This window comes from Tenebrio molitor, chromosome 1, assembly GCF_963966145.1.
Source record: "Tenebrio molitor chromosome 1, icTenMoli1.1, whole genome shotgun sequence".
Lineage (NCBI taxonomy): Eukaryota > Metazoa > Arthropoda > Insecta > Coleoptera > Tenebrionidae > Tenebrio > Tenebrio molitor.
This window is the reverse complement of record NC_091046.1, coordinates 22,232,176-22,250,433: the sequence shown is the minus strand read 5'-3', so window position 1 is coordinate 22,250,433 and position 18,258 is coordinate 22,232,176. Positions and strand designations below refer to the sequence as shown.

General features: G+C 37.2%; 1 protein-coding gene across 8 annotated transcripts in view; it reads right to left on the bottom strand.

Moving 5' to 3' along the window:
* The window catches only part of LOC138141307 (inositol polyphosphate-4-phosphatase type I A), a 210,560-nt gene that overhangs the window by 169,351 nt on the left and 22,951 nt on the right, over window positions 1-18,258 (bottom strand). For 7 of the 8 annotated variants that reach the window (XR_011163071.1, XR_011163070.1, XM_069062029.1 and 4 more), the window contains exon 3: window positions 11,209-11,280. The exons of the other annotated variant lie outside the window; for it this stretch is intronic. Coding sequence is in view for 5 of the 7 variants with exons in the window: in XM_069062029.1 (XP_068918130.1) it covers window positions 11,209-11,280 (72 nt within the window). In the remaining 2 variants the exon portion in view is untranslated. The remainder of the gene's footprint in view (window positions 1-11,208; window positions 11,281-18,258) is intronic. 8 annotated transcript variants of the gene reach the window in all.

Here is an 18,258-nt window from a genome sequence, read left to right as displayed (position 1 = left end):
GGTGTACAGATAATTAAAATCCTTCGATAAATGAAGGAGCTATGAATTTGTCTCTTTTTTTGGAGACGCCCTTTATATTATTCATAAATTTAATCTTTCTGCACTTCTTCTCCACATAAACTTTAACTATGCCAAATCTCACACTCCTCCGTGCGCGCAATTTGCTTATAAAGGGGTACATATACAGGCTGTTTGATAAAAAATGCCTCAACCCATAATTTTTTTATTTGTTATCCGATTTCAATGAACAAAAAAACCAAAGATATGGTTTTTCATGCGCTACGAAGCAGCCATAAAATATATTTTTTTTTGGCGTTATTTTCAATAGCTAACGATAGTCAACTTTTTTTTTTAATGGACACATGTAGTTTTTTAGACTCAGTCTGGTAAAGTTTTTTTTTCTGAATCAAATGATGTATTAAAAGTTATCGTTTGGTCCATAGCTGACTGAAAAAAAAAAACAATTTTTAATTGTGGTTCAGCTTATTATGAAATTTTCAAGTGTGCCGTGAAAAACAATTGGAATACAAATAGCAACAAATGTCAAGTGTGAGTTTGAAAATTTTCAGGTGCAATCTTGAAGAGTTTTATTATTAGTTTCTTGGAAAACATGAATTTTTTTCTATTAACTGTTTGTTTTTGACTAATTACGATTATTATTACACTCGAACATAAAATAATAGTCAAATGCTATCCTCCATGACTGACAATGTTGTTATTTTATACTTAAATAACAAAAGTTTAAAAAAGCAGATGAAAATTTCTAAGCCGACGTTTAGATAACATTAAGGCTAGGGCCACACTACAGACTAAATAATCGGCCGATAATTTAGTCCTATTGGGTAGCTTCCGCGCCCACCAGGTAAACTAAACTGTTTTCGATCAATCTGTCGGCCGACTACAATCGCTTTAGTGTGCGCACTCACATAAGTCCTCATACTTATTAAGCAACCAACTAAACTGTCGGCCGATGAAAAGTCTGTAGTGTGGCCCTAGCCTTATAGTATTTGGATTCCGATTGTTTTTCACGGCACTCGTAAAAATTTTATAGTAAGCTGAACCACAAAAATTTTTTTTTTTTTTTCAGTTAGCTATGAACCAACTTTCAATACATCATGAGATTCATAAAAAAAAAAACCTTACCAGACCAAGCCTAAAAAACTACATGTCCATTTAAAAAAAAAAGTTGACTATCGTTAGTTATTGAAGATAACGCCAAAAAAAATAAATTTTATGGCTGTTTTGTAGCGCTTGAAAAACCATCTTTGATTTTTTTGTTCATTGAAATCGGGTAATAAATAAAAAAGTTATGGGTTGAGGCTTTTTTCATCAAACAGCCTGTATTTAAATAAATGAAGAAATCTATATTAATAACATAATTACATAAATATTTTTGTTTTATAATACAAAAATTTCCGATAATATTGCGGAATCTGGAAAAGTGCCCCGAATGCTTGGAGCGTTTCCACCTTGAATGGCAAGGGAAATCCTCTCGAAAAGGAATTTCTTTGATTTTGAATCGCCTGATTCCGCGATAAGTCGGTTTCCGATGACATTAATGAAATCGATGGCTTCTTTGCACCAAGGGCCCAAGGTTTCAAATGCTAAACCTTTAAACACGTTGTTTGACGAAATGATTGAACTATATTTGCTATGTTTGCGTTTGCAAGCCATTTCAGCGGCAAAACCTGAGACTTCAGATGATTTCAATACGTAACTGTCTGCAAGTGTATCTACAACAGTAACGTCCCAAACCAAAGGTTGACCTTTAATCCACGGTACTAAAGTCATCCCATCTGGGCGTTTTCCGTCATCCCGAGACAGTCCGTTTGGTTCTAAAGTTGAATTCACATGAATAGAAGTTAAAGACCGGTTGATAATGGAATTAATTTCAGTGTGTCTTGAAAATCTACCACTGCTTTTGCAACAACTTAGACCGTGGGTTCCAATTTCGTCAACTTTCGCATTGCATTTGCAAATATGAGGTGTACAAAGATTACAACCCAATCTTAAACCAATACAAACTTGGACGGAAGTGTTATCTAAAAGAGTACCAATATTAGGAGAAGGTATTGCATGTAACCAAGATCCTAATTCTCTGCATTGCAAAGCCTTAAAACGAGCTAAGTCTCTAGGTGAATTAAAGATTAAGTCATTGGCAATTATTCCTTTGATTTTAATATTATCCCAATTCTTCTGAAATTGTGGGATTTTTGGTATTTCGTTCTCATTTGCTACAACCCAGACTGCTAAAGCTTCATCATAATGGTGAATATTAAGCTCATTATCCTTTGAGTTTAGTAATAAATAAAATAATAAATAAATAAAATTACTAGGAATAAATAGAACTTTGTAGCCATGGAAACACAAATAACTAAAAATTTATTGTAAAAATAAACTTTATTTGTCGTAATTTTTGTTTAATTTTTTTTCTCCAATTTCGTGTTGTGAAATAAAATGAATAAGATCGAACTTATGGATATGTTACAAGCATATTTCGAAAATAATAAAATATAGTTGTAGTATAAATCACGGATGTAGTACCAGAGCGCCCCGTACTAACCCTTTCGGAGCGCTACCGTCGCCAGCGAGAATCTAATCGCTGGGCCCCTACCATCATCATCAGGTGCGCGCCGTCGGAGCGTGCCGCATCATCCCCAGCCAGGCTATAAAAGGGATGCACGGTCTTACTCTAAAAATTCCAAAGTCCACGACTCAACACAGAGTTTAAGCACTGACAGACACTGAAGACGGTCCACCCGGTCTTACTCTAAGAGTCTCCTTCGTCCAAAAAATTGAACGACATAGTTTAAGTACTGAACGGCACTGAAGACGATCCAACCGGTCTTACTCTAACATTTGCAAAGTACCCACGACTCAACACAGAGTTCAAGCACTGAACGGCACTGACAACGGTCCACCCGGTCTTACTCTAAGAGCCTCCAACTGCCAAACATTGAACGATAGAGTTTAAGCACTGAAAGGCACTGAAGACGGTCCACGCGGTCTTACTCTAAAACTCCAAAATCCACGGCTCAACACAGAGTTTAAGCACTGAACGGCACTGAAGACGGTCCACCCGGTCTTACTCTAAGAGTCTCCATCGTCCAAAATTGAACGACAGAGTTTAAGCACTGAAAGGCACTGACGACGGTCCAACCGGTCTTACTCTACCAATCCAAACATGATCGCCACCAAAAGCCCGTCCCTTTGCAACGTCGCAGCCCCCCGACTGAACGACGCCATGGCCATCCAAATGTTCCAGCAGTGGATGACTCGACTTGGACTGGGACTTGGACCGACGACGACGCCGGTCGCCGCTGGTGCAACACAGGTTTGCTGCTACGGATGCCAACGTCCTGGTATACACCGGAAAAATTGTCCTGACCTGACCTGACCCAACCTGAAATGTAACCGCCTCCGGAACCAGCGCTCTCAATGGGTTCTACGCCCTGAACGTGAAACCCATGGTACCACGACGAAGCCCCACAGTCTCGGTATCTATATCCGGTGTAGAAGAGTCCGCCATCGTAGATACCGTCGCCTGCTACAGTGTCGCCAGCGCCGGTCTCGAGAAACACTTGTTAGCAACCGGCCACCCAACGCAAAAGGTAATCGTGAAAGCCACCCTCGCCGACAACGACGCCAGAGAAAATGGACCTCTGCCTCCAACAAGCGTCATCACGCACCCAGCCGTACCTGACGGAAGAACTGTCTGGAGTGCATACCAAGCTCACGGCAGTAGTGACTACATTATGCAAGACGCAGCCGACGCTCTAATGGATTACGAAATGGAATCTAGTTCCGGGTACGACAGCCCGATAAGAATCCACCTAGCGACTTTGCACCTTCGCCCTGTGGAAGGGGCCTCACTCCCAGAGAACGAAAAGCAACGACTCAACGCCCTGCTGGATCAGTACGCCGAGTTATTCGCGAAAACTGAACCTCCAACCCCCTTCGCACAGTACCGAATCCATACTGGTGACAGCACCCTGATCGCTTCTCCCCCGTATCGACTCACTCCGGGTAAGAGACAGACTACCGACTACCACCCCTGTCCTCCGGACAGCTAATCCTATCCAGCCATTTATCTTACGTACTGTGATGAACGCGGTATTTATAAATTTTATTTTATTCCCATCGCGGAAAATATTCATCTTCAATTCAACAAATTCAAATTTGTCTTAACGACCTCCAAATTGTTTCTGTGCAATTTATGCATTCCATTTATTTCCATTTTTAAATACACACATGTCTTGTAAATGTCAGAATGTTGAGAAAAACAGAGTCGTTCCCACGAAGGGTTTCCTGGAATTTAAGACCGTTGCAAATCGCAAAATTAACTTCTTTTCTTTCAAAAGGCCATGTGGTATTTCTCTAAGTTATCAGGGTGGCGAGACGCCCACCATACTCGACCAGTCGACCAAGCAAAGCATTCATTTGCATACGAGAAGATAAATAATTTAATTGTTGTTTAAAATTGGATGAAAATAGAGATGTAACGATAAATAAAGTCATACATCCGTTTAGAAAGGAGTTACCGTGTATTTTGAGTGACAAAAACAAAATTTAACTAAAATTAACACCGTTGGAAATAATCCAATTGATCTGGGGTTGTCGTAAATAATGTTTCATTTAAATTTCTCATAAAATGTTACATTAAATAGGAAGTTTTGTTCGGGGTTGTTAAATTCATATAGTAAAATTTCGTAATTAGTTTAAATCCTTGTAAATCGGCCGATTTGTTTAAAATATTCACAAATGAATTGGTCCACTAGAATTTGGTGTCTGCAATTTAGATTTTAAACCCAGCATCGCCAGCCAAGGGTGGTCCGATGAGTTAAGGGGGCGACAGACGCCTTACAGATCGAGACTTTTAAATAAGATATCAGATTACACTTGCACGTGTGGTCAGTCGTGGGAAAATTGAGCGAAATAAATAAATTCTTGTTTAAACAAAGTCAAGTTACAAAACCACTATTTTAGAGAGACGCGCTGTATTTTTTTGAAAATTTTGATATCCGATTTAACCCTAATTTAAGCTGGAGTAATCGTAATTCTGATGTACAAACCAATTTTCTTTAGTTAATCATTGTAAGCAAATCTTGCACCGTACGATTACTGCCCATTTACTAACATAGTTTTACAAGGGAAGTAGGTAGAAATTTCAGTAAGAAAAACGTAGAAAATCGTGAAAATGTAAAAATAGTACCGCTGTAGTACTGGGGGCGACATCTAACAAGGGGTAGTACTACGAAATTTGCAGTTTTCTTACGTCTTTCTTCCGTATGCTTTCCGTAAAATTTTAACAAACAAAATTTGTTGTTACATTCATTAACCATCTTCAGTTCAACAATTAATTTCAGACAGAACAACAACCAATTTTGGAGTTTAATTTCTCTTTCAGCGTAATTGGGGTGATTCGCTATCGTTACTGTGTTATATTTTATTGTCCAATGGATTAACAAATTGTATGTTTAATAATGTTGATATTGCGAATCGAAAAAACACCCTAACTAGGAAATAATAATATTTTTAAGCGAGTTAAACGAGGTTTGATCGAATGCCAATGCGTCGTAAGAGTCAAATTTGCATAATTCCACACATGTGGAAAATGAGTAACAAGGGAAGGGGGGTAGGCGAGTTAGCGTCCCCTATTTAAAGTTTTGGCACATTTGTTTTGAGGAAATTCGGTTTTTGACTGTCTTTATAGCTAGTCGATATCCGTGTGTCTGCCTTTGCGATTTTGTTTAAATTTTCCAAATTTAAACTATTTTTTTTATTAAACCACTTTAGCTTCGTTAAGAGTGCCGAGTGCGAATAAATAAGTTAGTGCCAGTTCCAACAACAGGTGCCGACGATCAACCAGGGTGTTAAACTTTCTAGGTAAGCCCGAAAAAGGGTTATATTATTTTGATTAATTAACTTTATGTCAAAATTTACTTGTTTTTCGTTGGACTTATTTTATCAGTCATTCACCATGGAATTTTCAATTTCAATTTATTCAACAATTTGGAATAACCAAAATTCAAATTTTAAATAATTTTCCAAGTTTCGAGGTATTTGAAGGAAATGCTTAAAGCTTGAGGTAGCCAGCAACAAATGATTCTATTTCCGATTGAAAGGGGCCGCAACGCTTTAGTTGTCGGATTACCTAAATTACAAATTTAACTTATCTGATCCTTTTATTCCACATTTTTTTTTTTTTTAATATTAAATTCTTTACTCCAAATTTGAGTGTAACCACCAGTCAGGGATTTTGAAACTTAACAGTCAATTACTAATTTATAACTAAATCGTTCCTGAATTTTCTCAACTGGTGCCCTCAAATCAGATCGAAATTTCTAGTTATAAACTTTAGGGAGATAGAATAATTGGTTGCATATTCAATATAGGTTAGAGTAGGGCTATTTCTCTCCCGCGTCGTGTTTAGGCGATCAAAGCAAAATTATTGTTTTGCACCAATTGCACCTGAAATTATAGGCGCGTTTGTCGGCCACCAACGATGAGGAGAGTCGTGGTTCCCGGGAACCCTCTTCTCCAACTTTACTAGGTCTAAGACACGGTGTCAGGTCGTAGTTTCCAACCGTGGACAGAATGGGCGTCGTAATTCCCGCTCCAACGACATGTACTATGTATGTGTGGGCTACCACGAGGACAAACGCGACAAAATAACCATCCCGGTTACCTGTAATAAACTGGTGTCGCGTACGACAAAGTTCTGTACAAGTCTTTGTCGAAGCTCGTGGACGAAATTTGTGAGAGAAATGACGCCTACAGTAATTCAGATTGATTTGCGAGGACTTGTATATCCGGGTTTTGTTCGGAAGTTGTGATTGGTGTTTAAGCACCGGACTTTTCCCGGAAGCGGTATTTCGGCAGTAGGGCGTAATAGTTAAATGCGATGCACTTATCAAATGCCGCGAGCATGTTACCTTCCGACTCTGGTACAAGTCTAACTTAGTAAACGCGATATTAAATGTTGCTTGGGTGATATAAGTTCGAACAAGTTACCTGAAGGTTAGGTTAGATTTGCCGTACGTAAATAGGGTTGCATAAAAAAATTGGGGTTACAGCAAAATCAAACTTTTTCAAATCTAAATTGGATAACATAAAATATCTTCAGGTGAAGACTGACACCTCAATCATTGGTTTAAATTCATGATCACAATTACAAAGAAAGTCTTACGAATTTGATTACAAACATAACCGCAACAATAATTTTAACACAGGGCAAAATTTGATCAAACCCGCAGAACTCATCCATTTTGTAAACAAGGCTTCGAGATATTTTGTAATAAAATAATTGTGGGGAAACTTGTGTTTAAATCTCTTCCTCCATGCGTTTTGACACTACTTTGTCTCCGAATTTGTGTTACGACTACTGAGTATTGCCTAATAGGCCTTAAGATAAAACATCATCATCACTATAAGGGTGACTAGCGACGAAAAATAAACACAACGTAGGTAAGTGAAAATAATAAGTGTAAAGGGTTACTAGACGAGCCAAATAGATTAGTATATCAAATTGAGAGTTTAAAAGATAGATTAACAGTTAAAAATGCAAAAATTTACGACATCATCACGATCAAAATGGACGGTCTCACTACAGTACCGATGGCAGCGCCTACGCTCTGGGCACAGCCTTACTCCAGGGGGAGGCGCCCGAGGAATGCCCCATCGAGTACGCTAGCCGCCTTCTCACCAAGACGGAAAGAAACTGCTCAACCAGAGAAACTATTACCTTGGTTCATCGCCCTGAAGCCACCCCCCGACTTCTACAACTCCACGAAAGCTGGAAGGAAGCTCGAGAGACCCATGAAAAGGAACAAGATCGCCGTAAGCAGTACGCCGACTCCAAACGCCGGCTTACAGCCCCGTTCCAGCCCGGTGTTCTGGCGTACGCCAACCTCCATCCCTCAGCAACGCAGCACATGGATTTAAACGATCCCACAAGCCATGTCCTAGCCGCCCGAGACAGACCAGCAGAGCCCCTTGGTACCTACCACGTCTCGCAAATCACCCCGTATCCAGAATCTGTGGACGCCGCGCCCAAACCGATCCACCCCATCAAAAAGCGCGGCAGACCCCGAAAGAATCAGGTCCAATAATCAGGCCGATTCTATTAGACCTGAGGGGGAGGATGTAGCATAAATCACGGATGTAGTACCACAGCGCCCCGTACTAACCCTTTCGGAGCGCTACCGTCGCCACGAGAATCTAATCTCTGGGCCCCTACCATCATCATCAGCTGCGCGCCGTCGGAGCGTGCCGCATCATCCCCAGCCAGGCTATAAAAGGGATGCACGCATGGACAAATCAACTATTATTCATATGATCATTCGAACTCCCTCAAGAGTCTCACAACAAACCTTTATTAACTTTGTTTACCTTTATGTAAATAAACAATTTACACCACAAACACTGTTAAAAGTGGCTCCACAACGTGGGGCATACTGTTAAATAGTATCTTTTTCAATGCCACCTGAAATCCTTCTGAATGCAATGCGAAGTGTGATACGTAGATGTCAACAATGTCTCGAACAAAATGGTGCTCAATTTGAACAATTCCGTCGAAAAAATTATATTGTTATTTTTATTGTTCGTATTAATGAATAAATATTGTTTCCATGGCTACAAGAATGTCTTCATAGGTAATCCATGGCCTGTTACGAATAAAGTTTTACTTATTCCTAATGGTTTTATTTATTTCTTATTTTAGAATAACATTTAAATATACAAAGTGTGCTATATTTTTAAACTCAGGAAAACAGTGAAACTGTATCAAAAAAATTATACGTTGCCATTTAAAAAAATAAAGTTGACCCTTCACCCTTGCAAAATAGGGTTGCTAAGGACAACATGTTATATCCAGTTTGTAGTACTTTTTGAACCCTTTAATTTGATGTATCGCTCGTTGACATCGGATATCAAATAGGAAAAATATAAGCTGTTTTTTTGTGATCAGTCTGTATGAAGATTTTCCAAAATTAACAAAAACAATTAATTATGAATAGGATTTTTTTTTAATTATACATATAAGAATGATATAGAATTAATATACAATGAGGGGCAAAAGTAACGCAACAATTCGATAAATCATAAACTGTTGAGTTTTGAAAAAAGAACAAAAATAGGTCTATTTTTAATTTCAATTTCACGTTTATTGAAATAACATTTTTTTATACAAGGTGTTCCTTGTCAAAGTAATGACGTCATCATCAATTTTTTTAAATAGCAACCCATATTTATTCGTCATTATTTTGATAGCTCCTTTAACTGTCAACATGACAGTATAAAAATTTTAACCCCTTACATTTAAAAAAAACTTGAGAAAAAAATTTTTGAAAATTTAAAAAATATTTTTATTATTTTAGTTAATACCGAAAGGCATTGCTAATAGGTCAGTATCATTTGGAGGTTTTCAAGAATAATCAAACACAAACAAAAAATTATTTTAGAAAAATTCTGTTTGTCTTATTTCATTCCCTTTTAATTAATAATTTCTTCAAGTCCAAAAATTATAGAGCCTCATAAGTCCACAGGACTCTTGATATACGTTCTTTGATAGGCACTTGGTACTATATAATATTAACATGCAAGCAGTGATAATCAGTAGGTTAATCCACACACACACAAAAAAAAACACACACAAATAGCACCTACATATTATGTCATGACAAAACCATGGCATTTTTATTAGCAAATTAACGATAATACTAGTGTTAGCAATGTGTTAAGTTTTTTTTAAATAAAATTCAGTCTTGTATGCTGAATGTTTATCAAGGTATGTATCGGGTGTTTTTTTAAATTTCACTATAATAGCCGTTGAAGAGTCCATTGTGAATGGACTATATAGGTTACGGATCACGGAACAGCTGTTTATAGTATTTCACATTACTACCATGGTAAAAAGGGTTTTTACTGGCGACACAAGGATATGACTGGAGAGCCGAAGGCGAGTCACCTTCTGAAGCCAGTAAAACCTGTTACCATGTGTGTATTGTTGAATATTTTATTGGTTCCTCACTTGTAAATAGTCATACAAACTATTAAAAATCCCGGTATTTGAAAAAAAAAATCGTATGAGCTTTACACGTATTGCTTTGGAAACGCACATCACTCATATGAGCACGGGTGTAAAATTTTACATGTTTGCTATAGTATCATTTTACATGCTAGCCAGTTAAGAGACATTTTCAAGGTGAATACAGTGACTTAATAAACAGATGTTTACAAGTAGGGAACAAATAAAATCTTATATTTTACACGAGTGCAGAATCGACTCTTCAACGCCTACGACGAGGTGAAATTTTAAAAAACACCCGATACATTATACACATTCTCACGAAGATACAGCGAGTCTCAACTTCCAAACCTGGCCATAAGGATTTAACATGAACAACAGTTTTTGCAAGATTTCTGATACCTATTTCATTAAGAAGTGAATTAAATTTAACATTTGTAAAATGGTCAAGTTATTACAAACATTTTCATTCACTATTCACAATAACAAAATTTAAAAAAAAAAACTAAATGTAAAGTTATAAAATAAACAAAATTCTACTAGATTATCACAAATATTCGAATAATTCTCCATTTTTGGTTTAAACCATAACTCAACTGATGATAAAATGCAGTTGTCGCATTCTTAAGTTGTCTCCCTCAGAGAATCAATCATTGGATGTCGTGTTTTATAAATTTTCTTTTTAAGATAGGCACACACAAAGAAGTCACATGCTGCAAGATCAGGAGATATGGCGGGCCAGTTTATACCACCACGACTATTCCAGCGATTTGGAAAGGTTTGGTTCTCACATTTACACCAAAATGCGCTGGACAGCCGTTTTGCTCTTTATGTGCAACTTCTTCAATTGCTTGGCCAACCTCATTTAACAAAATATCTGTTGTAAGATTGTAATATCTTAACGATCATCCTCTATTTAATTTTTATATCAAAATTAACCGCAAATTTTTGAATATAGATGTAAAATAATATTTGCTTATCATGGTTGAGAACCAATTTTGCGCAGTGCAAGAGGCTTATCTTCTCTCACATGCCATTGCAATGAAATATCGACTCTGTAAACTAAAAAAGAAATGCAAATTGTATAAAAAATTAATAGTAAGATTGTAATGTGAAAATGGATAACATATTCAACAAACAAGACAGAATTAAGTTAAAAGTTTTGTGCAACGTGGTAGTACCTTTACTTACTCCCCCTACACAGCTCAGACTGCGGTGACTCTTTTCATGTTTTTGATATTTCTTTTCCTTTCCTGTAATGTATGATTATTAAGGAATACTCTATGTAAATAGTTATTTGCGTTATTATAAGTTCGGTAGGTTACCTGTAAGAGTACGAATTAGACATTATGGACGAGGAGGCGACGTTAGGAGCCGAGTCAAGAATGTCTAAACGAGTACCTGTTACAAGTACTACCGGAAGTGTATCGTAATGTATTTTTTTCACTACTAGTCTCAGAAGGCGTCATTATTGACTCTCGAACCGACCCCAGAAGTAGAATTTCTCTCCCAAGGTTAATAATAATTTTCATTATTAACCAAGGTCAATAATGAACAGCCGTCACCTAGCAACGAAAGATTTTCTTTGATTTTATTGGTTATAAACTACCTCGGCTTAAAAAAATGTCTTCTCTACCTTGGCGTATAATATACTATTTTTCACTACTAGCCTCAGAAGGCGTCATTATTGACTCTCGAATCGACCCCAGAAGTAGAATTTCTCTCCCTAGGTTAATAATAATTTTCATTATTAACCAAGGTCAATAATGAACAGCCGTCACTCAGCAACGAAAGATTTTCGTTGATTTCATTGGTTATCATAGACGATTTTCATAGCAACCGTTGAAAAATGAGAACTCGGATCGTCGCATCAGACAAAATAATTTGATTAATAATTATTATCAGAAAGGGTTTTAACGTATCTAGTAGTGAAAACAATAGTATATAAACCACGGTGAAGAAGTCCCTTATAGCCTTCGCGCCTTAGAACCCTCGGCACGCCTCGGGCTCTAATCTTGGCGCTCTGGCTATAATCATGAACTTCTTCACCTTGGTGTATAATATACTATTTTTCACTACTAGTCTTAGAAGGCGTCATTATTGACTCTCGAACTGAACCCAGAAGTAGAATTTCACTCCTCCTGGTTAATAAATTTTCATTATTAACCAGTGGTTAATCATGAACAGCCGTCACCTAGCAACGAAAGTTTTTGATTGATTTCATCGGTTAACGTATACAGACGATTTTCAATTTTCATAGCAACCGTTGAAAAATGAGAACTCGGATCGTCGCATCGGACAAAATAATTTAATTAATAATTATTATTAGAAAGGGTTTTAACGTATCTAATAGTGAAAAATAGTATGTTATACGCCAAGGTAGAGAAGACATTTTTTTAAGCCGAGGTAGTTTATTCCCCGAGAAGCGAAGCTTCGAGGGGAATAAAGAACCCATTTGACGTCAGGCGTAAAGGTAAGTGAAGCTATGAAGTAAATTTAGTAAATATAACCTTAACATTTTTGTAAAAAATGTCTGTTACCAACCCACGCGAAAGTCCCTGATCTAATATGAAAACTTGAGCAGCTGAAATTTCAGGAATTAGTAAAGCAAAGTAGATAAGGTATAGTCGAAATGTTTTGGATATGGATTGTCAAACTCAAGGTCGCTTAAAACTTATGATCGAACTGTACATTAGTGAGATCTGTCATAAATTCCAATAACCTTATTGGCGCGCCTAGTTACTTTTGCTGGTAGTGCCAACTTAAGGACAAGTCCCCAATCCACATCCATAACGTTCCGACTTTAGTATATTATACTATTATTTCATACTGAAAGTCTGTTCTCTATCACAATTTTATTTCAAAAATTAAAAAATTACATTATATTCTGAAAATCGCACCACCCTTTTTTCCCGTGGCAACGGCCGTTGCTGTTGTTTTTTACATTGAATATTTTTTACTTTTTCAATGTCAGATTTTATTTATAAAAATAAAACAGTCCGGTAGGCGTTGCTTAGCGACACTTTCCGGCTCTGATACTGTTATAACTCACCTACCGGACTCAAATTGATAATGTAATCGAACATCTACCGGACAGTGAAATAAATATGTACATTTAAAATACTAATAGATAACATTGTACAGTTAATTTCAAAATTATAAAGTACACCTAATTTTTGACAGTGTGAAATGCACTTACATTTTTTGTCAATGTCACTTTTAACAAACAAAGGCGAAAGTGCTCATTCTTTACAAATTAGAAGGGTGGTCGATCCGGCGGGTAGCCCAACATTATAACATCGCGAAGAGCACGCTGCAGAGGATAAAACAGACAAAATTATAGTGTTCTAAAATGTCAGCGACATTTTATGTTGTCAAACTTACCTAACCAATATGAAAAATATGACGTTCAAATTTCAAAAAGGCATCTTCACATGGGAAAAAAATTGTAATAAATCGTGTTCTTGATTTTTGAAGTGTACTCTATAATTTTGAAATTAACAGTATCTTTCAAAACGTGGACGTTCGTAAATGATAAAATTAATAATCATGATTAATTAAAAATAATTACTATGACGGCTTGACAATATTTTAGAAAAACATTAGGAAAACAAACATAATTGTTTGGTATTTTCGATCATGTCGACAGAAACGGCCAATGACAAACGGAAGTTATAATGCGTTTAAACTTTTGGAGCGGTGATTTTCTAATGCAGAGAGCAAAAACACTTACTGCAACAATATAATTACAAACGAGAGAGGTGGTAAACGACTACACACTAGTGATTTATGTGACACGCTTAGTAAATTAATATTTTTTGTACTCAGCCTTGAAAGCAACGCTTCCAACATCCAACGCTCGCTCCGAAACGAGTGCTTCCCGGTAGACTCGAATGTAAAAATTGCGAAAAACACTGCCCCTTTGAGGCATTCAAAAAAAAATCTGTATTGATAATAATAAAATTTAGTTCATAAAATACAACTTCCCTGAGTTTTCCTCCATTAAAAAATTACGGAAAGATTTATAATGGTTGAAAATTGTTCCTACAAAATTCACAAATTATTGCAAAAATTGAAATATCAAGTGAAGCAATTGTTTCCAATAACCAAAGATCACTGCCTACTTGGTTTTATGTTCTTTATGTTTAATGTATTAAAACAAAAAATTTTAATTTAATTTTCGTACAAAAAATATTGTACGAACCACTTGCGTGAAGATATCTTCCGTTCATTCGCGCATTAATTAAAGGCACTCGCTCCTTCGTCCCTTGTGCTTTAAAAAATGCGCTCATGCGGGAACATCGTCTTTCCGCACTTGGTTCGTAAATAACTATTTTAGTATACTGTGCTGGTAATAGGTGTCTACTGCCTTGACGGTAGACACATGTTTATGGTCTAGTCCGTTTTACTTTACACGAAGGCCGGTAGGAAATGTCAATAATAGGAAATAATTTGTCAGATGTATTGGTTTTTATTTATACAGAGTATTTGAAAATTGCTAGCACTGTAGTGACCCAGTTTAAAATTTAAAATTTTTAATTCCCGGTACCGCCACGAGAGCGCGCCAAATGTGAAGGAAGGTACTAGCGGCTAGACTAGGAACTATGGGATGGGGTTGGTAATCTTGGGGAGTTGGCAACGCTGAGAGCGGAAATATAGCGGGGGTGAAGCGGTCTCAAGCGCGCGTGGTTGAAGGGGGGTAGGTCACTTTTGTTTGGTTTTTCGAAACGAACACACCGTGCGAAGAGCGATCCATATTTCCAAATTTGTAAGTTAAATCTGAATCAATTACGCTACCGTCCTGAGTAGACGTTTTGTGTCCCCGTGGGGAATCCGACGTTTTTTTTAATCCACCCCGGTAATTTATCCCACGTTCGTTGTCTTTCTGTTTTTTTTTTGGGGGTACCAGGACCACGTGGGTAAGGGTATGTTGTAGATATAATTTTGTTGCATGGTGTTTCTTTCGAGAAGCGCCTATTTGTTAATTTTAAGCGTTATCTCTAATTTTTTTTTCCGGGAGGTTCAATTTTTAGGCAATCCGTCAATTTCGAAAATTAGTAGCCGTCGTCCGAATCACGTGCGTCCATTTTGTTTTGTTTTTCGCTAACATGTTCTAACGGCACTCGACCCGCCATTTTTTTTTGTTTAGTATTGCCAGCGATAATTGTATTCGTCATTAATGTTGCTTACCGATATTTGTGCCATTTAAAGCGTTTTTAGTTTATCGTTGTTTCACTTTGCGCTTTGTTCTCTTTTATTTGATCATTGTTTAACTTCGCGCTTGGTTCTCTTTTATTTGATCATTGTTTAATGTTGCGCTTTGTTCTCTTTTTTTATCATTTCTTTATGTTGCATTTTGTTTTGTTGATTTTATCATTGTCTAATGTTGCGCTTTGTTCTATTAAATTAAACTCGGGTTTTCCTATTTGTTGTTGTTAAGCACCGTTAGATCAGTTAAAGTTAAAATGTTGTAAGTGCGATCCTATGGGGGCTAGGTGACGTTCAGGAGGTCGGGGGTTGTTTAGTCAAATTTCTGTGGGGGCGACGGTTATGTAGAGCCGTTAGCGGAGGCGGACCTAAGTCTTCGCTTATGCGGCTCCGGAATGTTGACGTGAAGCCCCCGTCGAAGTTATAGGGACTTCGGGGTTTTGTCGGGAAACGGTTGGTTGGGGATGGTGGATCTAAATATTTGCTTATGCGGTTTAGTGATGCTAATCGTACGACCCCGAGACGCTCTGTCACTCTTGCTTGGTCGGCGAAATAGTCTGACGTTCATTAATACCCCGAATATCTATAAACATCGCTTGATTCAGATTATTCTTCTGAGTCCCCTCGCGGCCGAAAGTTTGTTACCTCGAGCTCTAAGCTCCCGTTGGCGTACCGTGACCGCGTAATGCCGAATTAAACATTGTTTTGTCATTAATCGAATTGAAAATATGAGTAATACCTGGGATACGGTTTTTGAAGAGGGTTTTTCATCCGTCCCTGTCTGTAATAACTGCCTTATAATTTGTTAACTTGTTTTGCAATCTTTAACCTGTCATTTTGTCCGTCATGTACCCGTTTTCTGTTATTTTAAATATTGCTGCATTCTTGTCGTTTATCTTTGTAATGTACTTAACTAGTTCATTTCTTGTACTCCGTTAAACTTAATTTCTGTCCTTTTGTATTCGTTTCATTTTTTTTTTAATCGAAGTTTACAGGCATTTTAATAAAAGGTATTTTGCGTCCCTCACATGTGTGTTTTATTTGCGGTACTCTTCCAACTGGAACCCTCATCGTTTGCATTCCGAACCTTTTTCCGCCAAAAGAAAAACACAACCTAGGGCTCCTCCGCTTCGATGACGATCACGACCACATTTGTTACCGTTTTGCGCAGGTTCGAATATTTGGCGGAACAAGTAATGTATTCAGATCATTACAGTACAAAAAAAAACTGTAGCATCTGGAAACCCTAAGAAACCGAAGAAACCCACTTTTAATTTTTTAAAGCAAAAGGGATAAAGTAACCCTATCCCTGCATATTCTACGCCTCAGACGGGGCAATATTTTTTAAACCTTGGTAACCAAGCGTGATAATTGGTGCGATTCTGTTTTAAAATTTACCAATATTGCTATATAACAATGTTGCAGTTGCTATGATATGAAGCTGTTGATTGGTTGGATCTATGCAAAATCAATATTGTTCAATAACAATCTCGCTAAATTTTGAAACAGAATCGCACTAATTGAAGGACTATACAACAATATGAAAAATAAATATTTTTTTGCAAGATCTTGGCAACCACAGATTGACAAAAGACATATGGTCATGTTAAGATTGACAAAACAAAGATGAAAGCTCAGATGTATCCCCGAAATTATACCCGAACATACTTTAGGTAGGTGTACTATTGCGGCCAAAAAATTTCGTCCGTCACTTTCAAGGCCCTGACATAAAGTGTAAACTACCCTTAAGCATCAATAACCTCGCTTTTTATCGTTATTGTCATTTTGACAATCTGTCATTCAGTCCATCAGTTCAAATTTTGTGAATACAAAGGACAAGTTCCACTCTTACACAATTACCACACGACCGCTAGTGACACTAGACTAGAGGCAGACTTGCGTTGCGGCTATTTTTGGATTAAAGTACCAAAGAGAGAACCGTGGAAATTATACGAGTATGCCGTAGTTTAAAAAAAATCAAACGAAAAACATTAAGGCAAAGACAAGGAAATGAAACATTTATTTTTGTTTAAGTACTTAGCTAAATCAAAAGATAAAATGAATGAAGTTTAAAATCAATACTTGGTAATCGCTCCATTGGCGTCAATAATTCGCCTTACACGACGCGACATGGAGAGACATAAATCTCTGTGATAATTCCTAGGTAATGATTGCCATGCATTAGTAATCGCAGTTAAAAGTTCTGCCCTATTCCGAATCACTTGTCGTTGTTGCAAATTACGAACCAAAAGTCCCTACATGTTTTCTATAGGGTTCGAATCTGGACTGCGACTCGGCCAATCAAGAACGTTTATGCTATTATTCCTGAACCATTCTGCTACCTTATGTGCTGTATGCACTGAACAATTGTCTTGTTGAAATATGAAGTTAAAATTCGGAGAAATCCTTGAAACTGAAGGCATCATCACGTCTTCAAGAATCCTAACATAAACATCACTGTTGAGCCGATCTTCTAGATGCAATATTAACCTGGGGCTATCTACTGAAATCCATGCCCATATGTTTGCCGAAAATCGACCGCTCCTTTCTGTTGTATTTGCTTGTATTTACCGCTTCAACAGCCGTCATAAAATGACTATTGCGTAATATATTGAAATGCATATTATCTTCTTCTGCAGTAGATGTGCTAGGCCTCCCTGAGCCTTGGCGTCTTTCAATAGTTTCATTTTGTCTCCATTTCTGAAGAATGGACGAAATTATACTTTTAGGTATACGAAGGTCCATCAAAATTTGAGCTTGGGACATTTCTCTTTGTGCAAGAGTGACTGTTTTAATTTTATTAAAATTTGATACCGATGGCATTTTGCTTGACTTTCAAAAATGACAAGTAAAAACATCAATCATAATGACAATAAGGAATGGACTACACCGATTTTTTTGAAATGACGGAAAAATGACGGACGAAATTTTTTGGCCGCCATAGTACATAAAAACTAGAGCGGTGCATGAAGAAATATCGACAGAGAATGCGTCTACTGATGGCTCATCCGAGCTTACGTTTG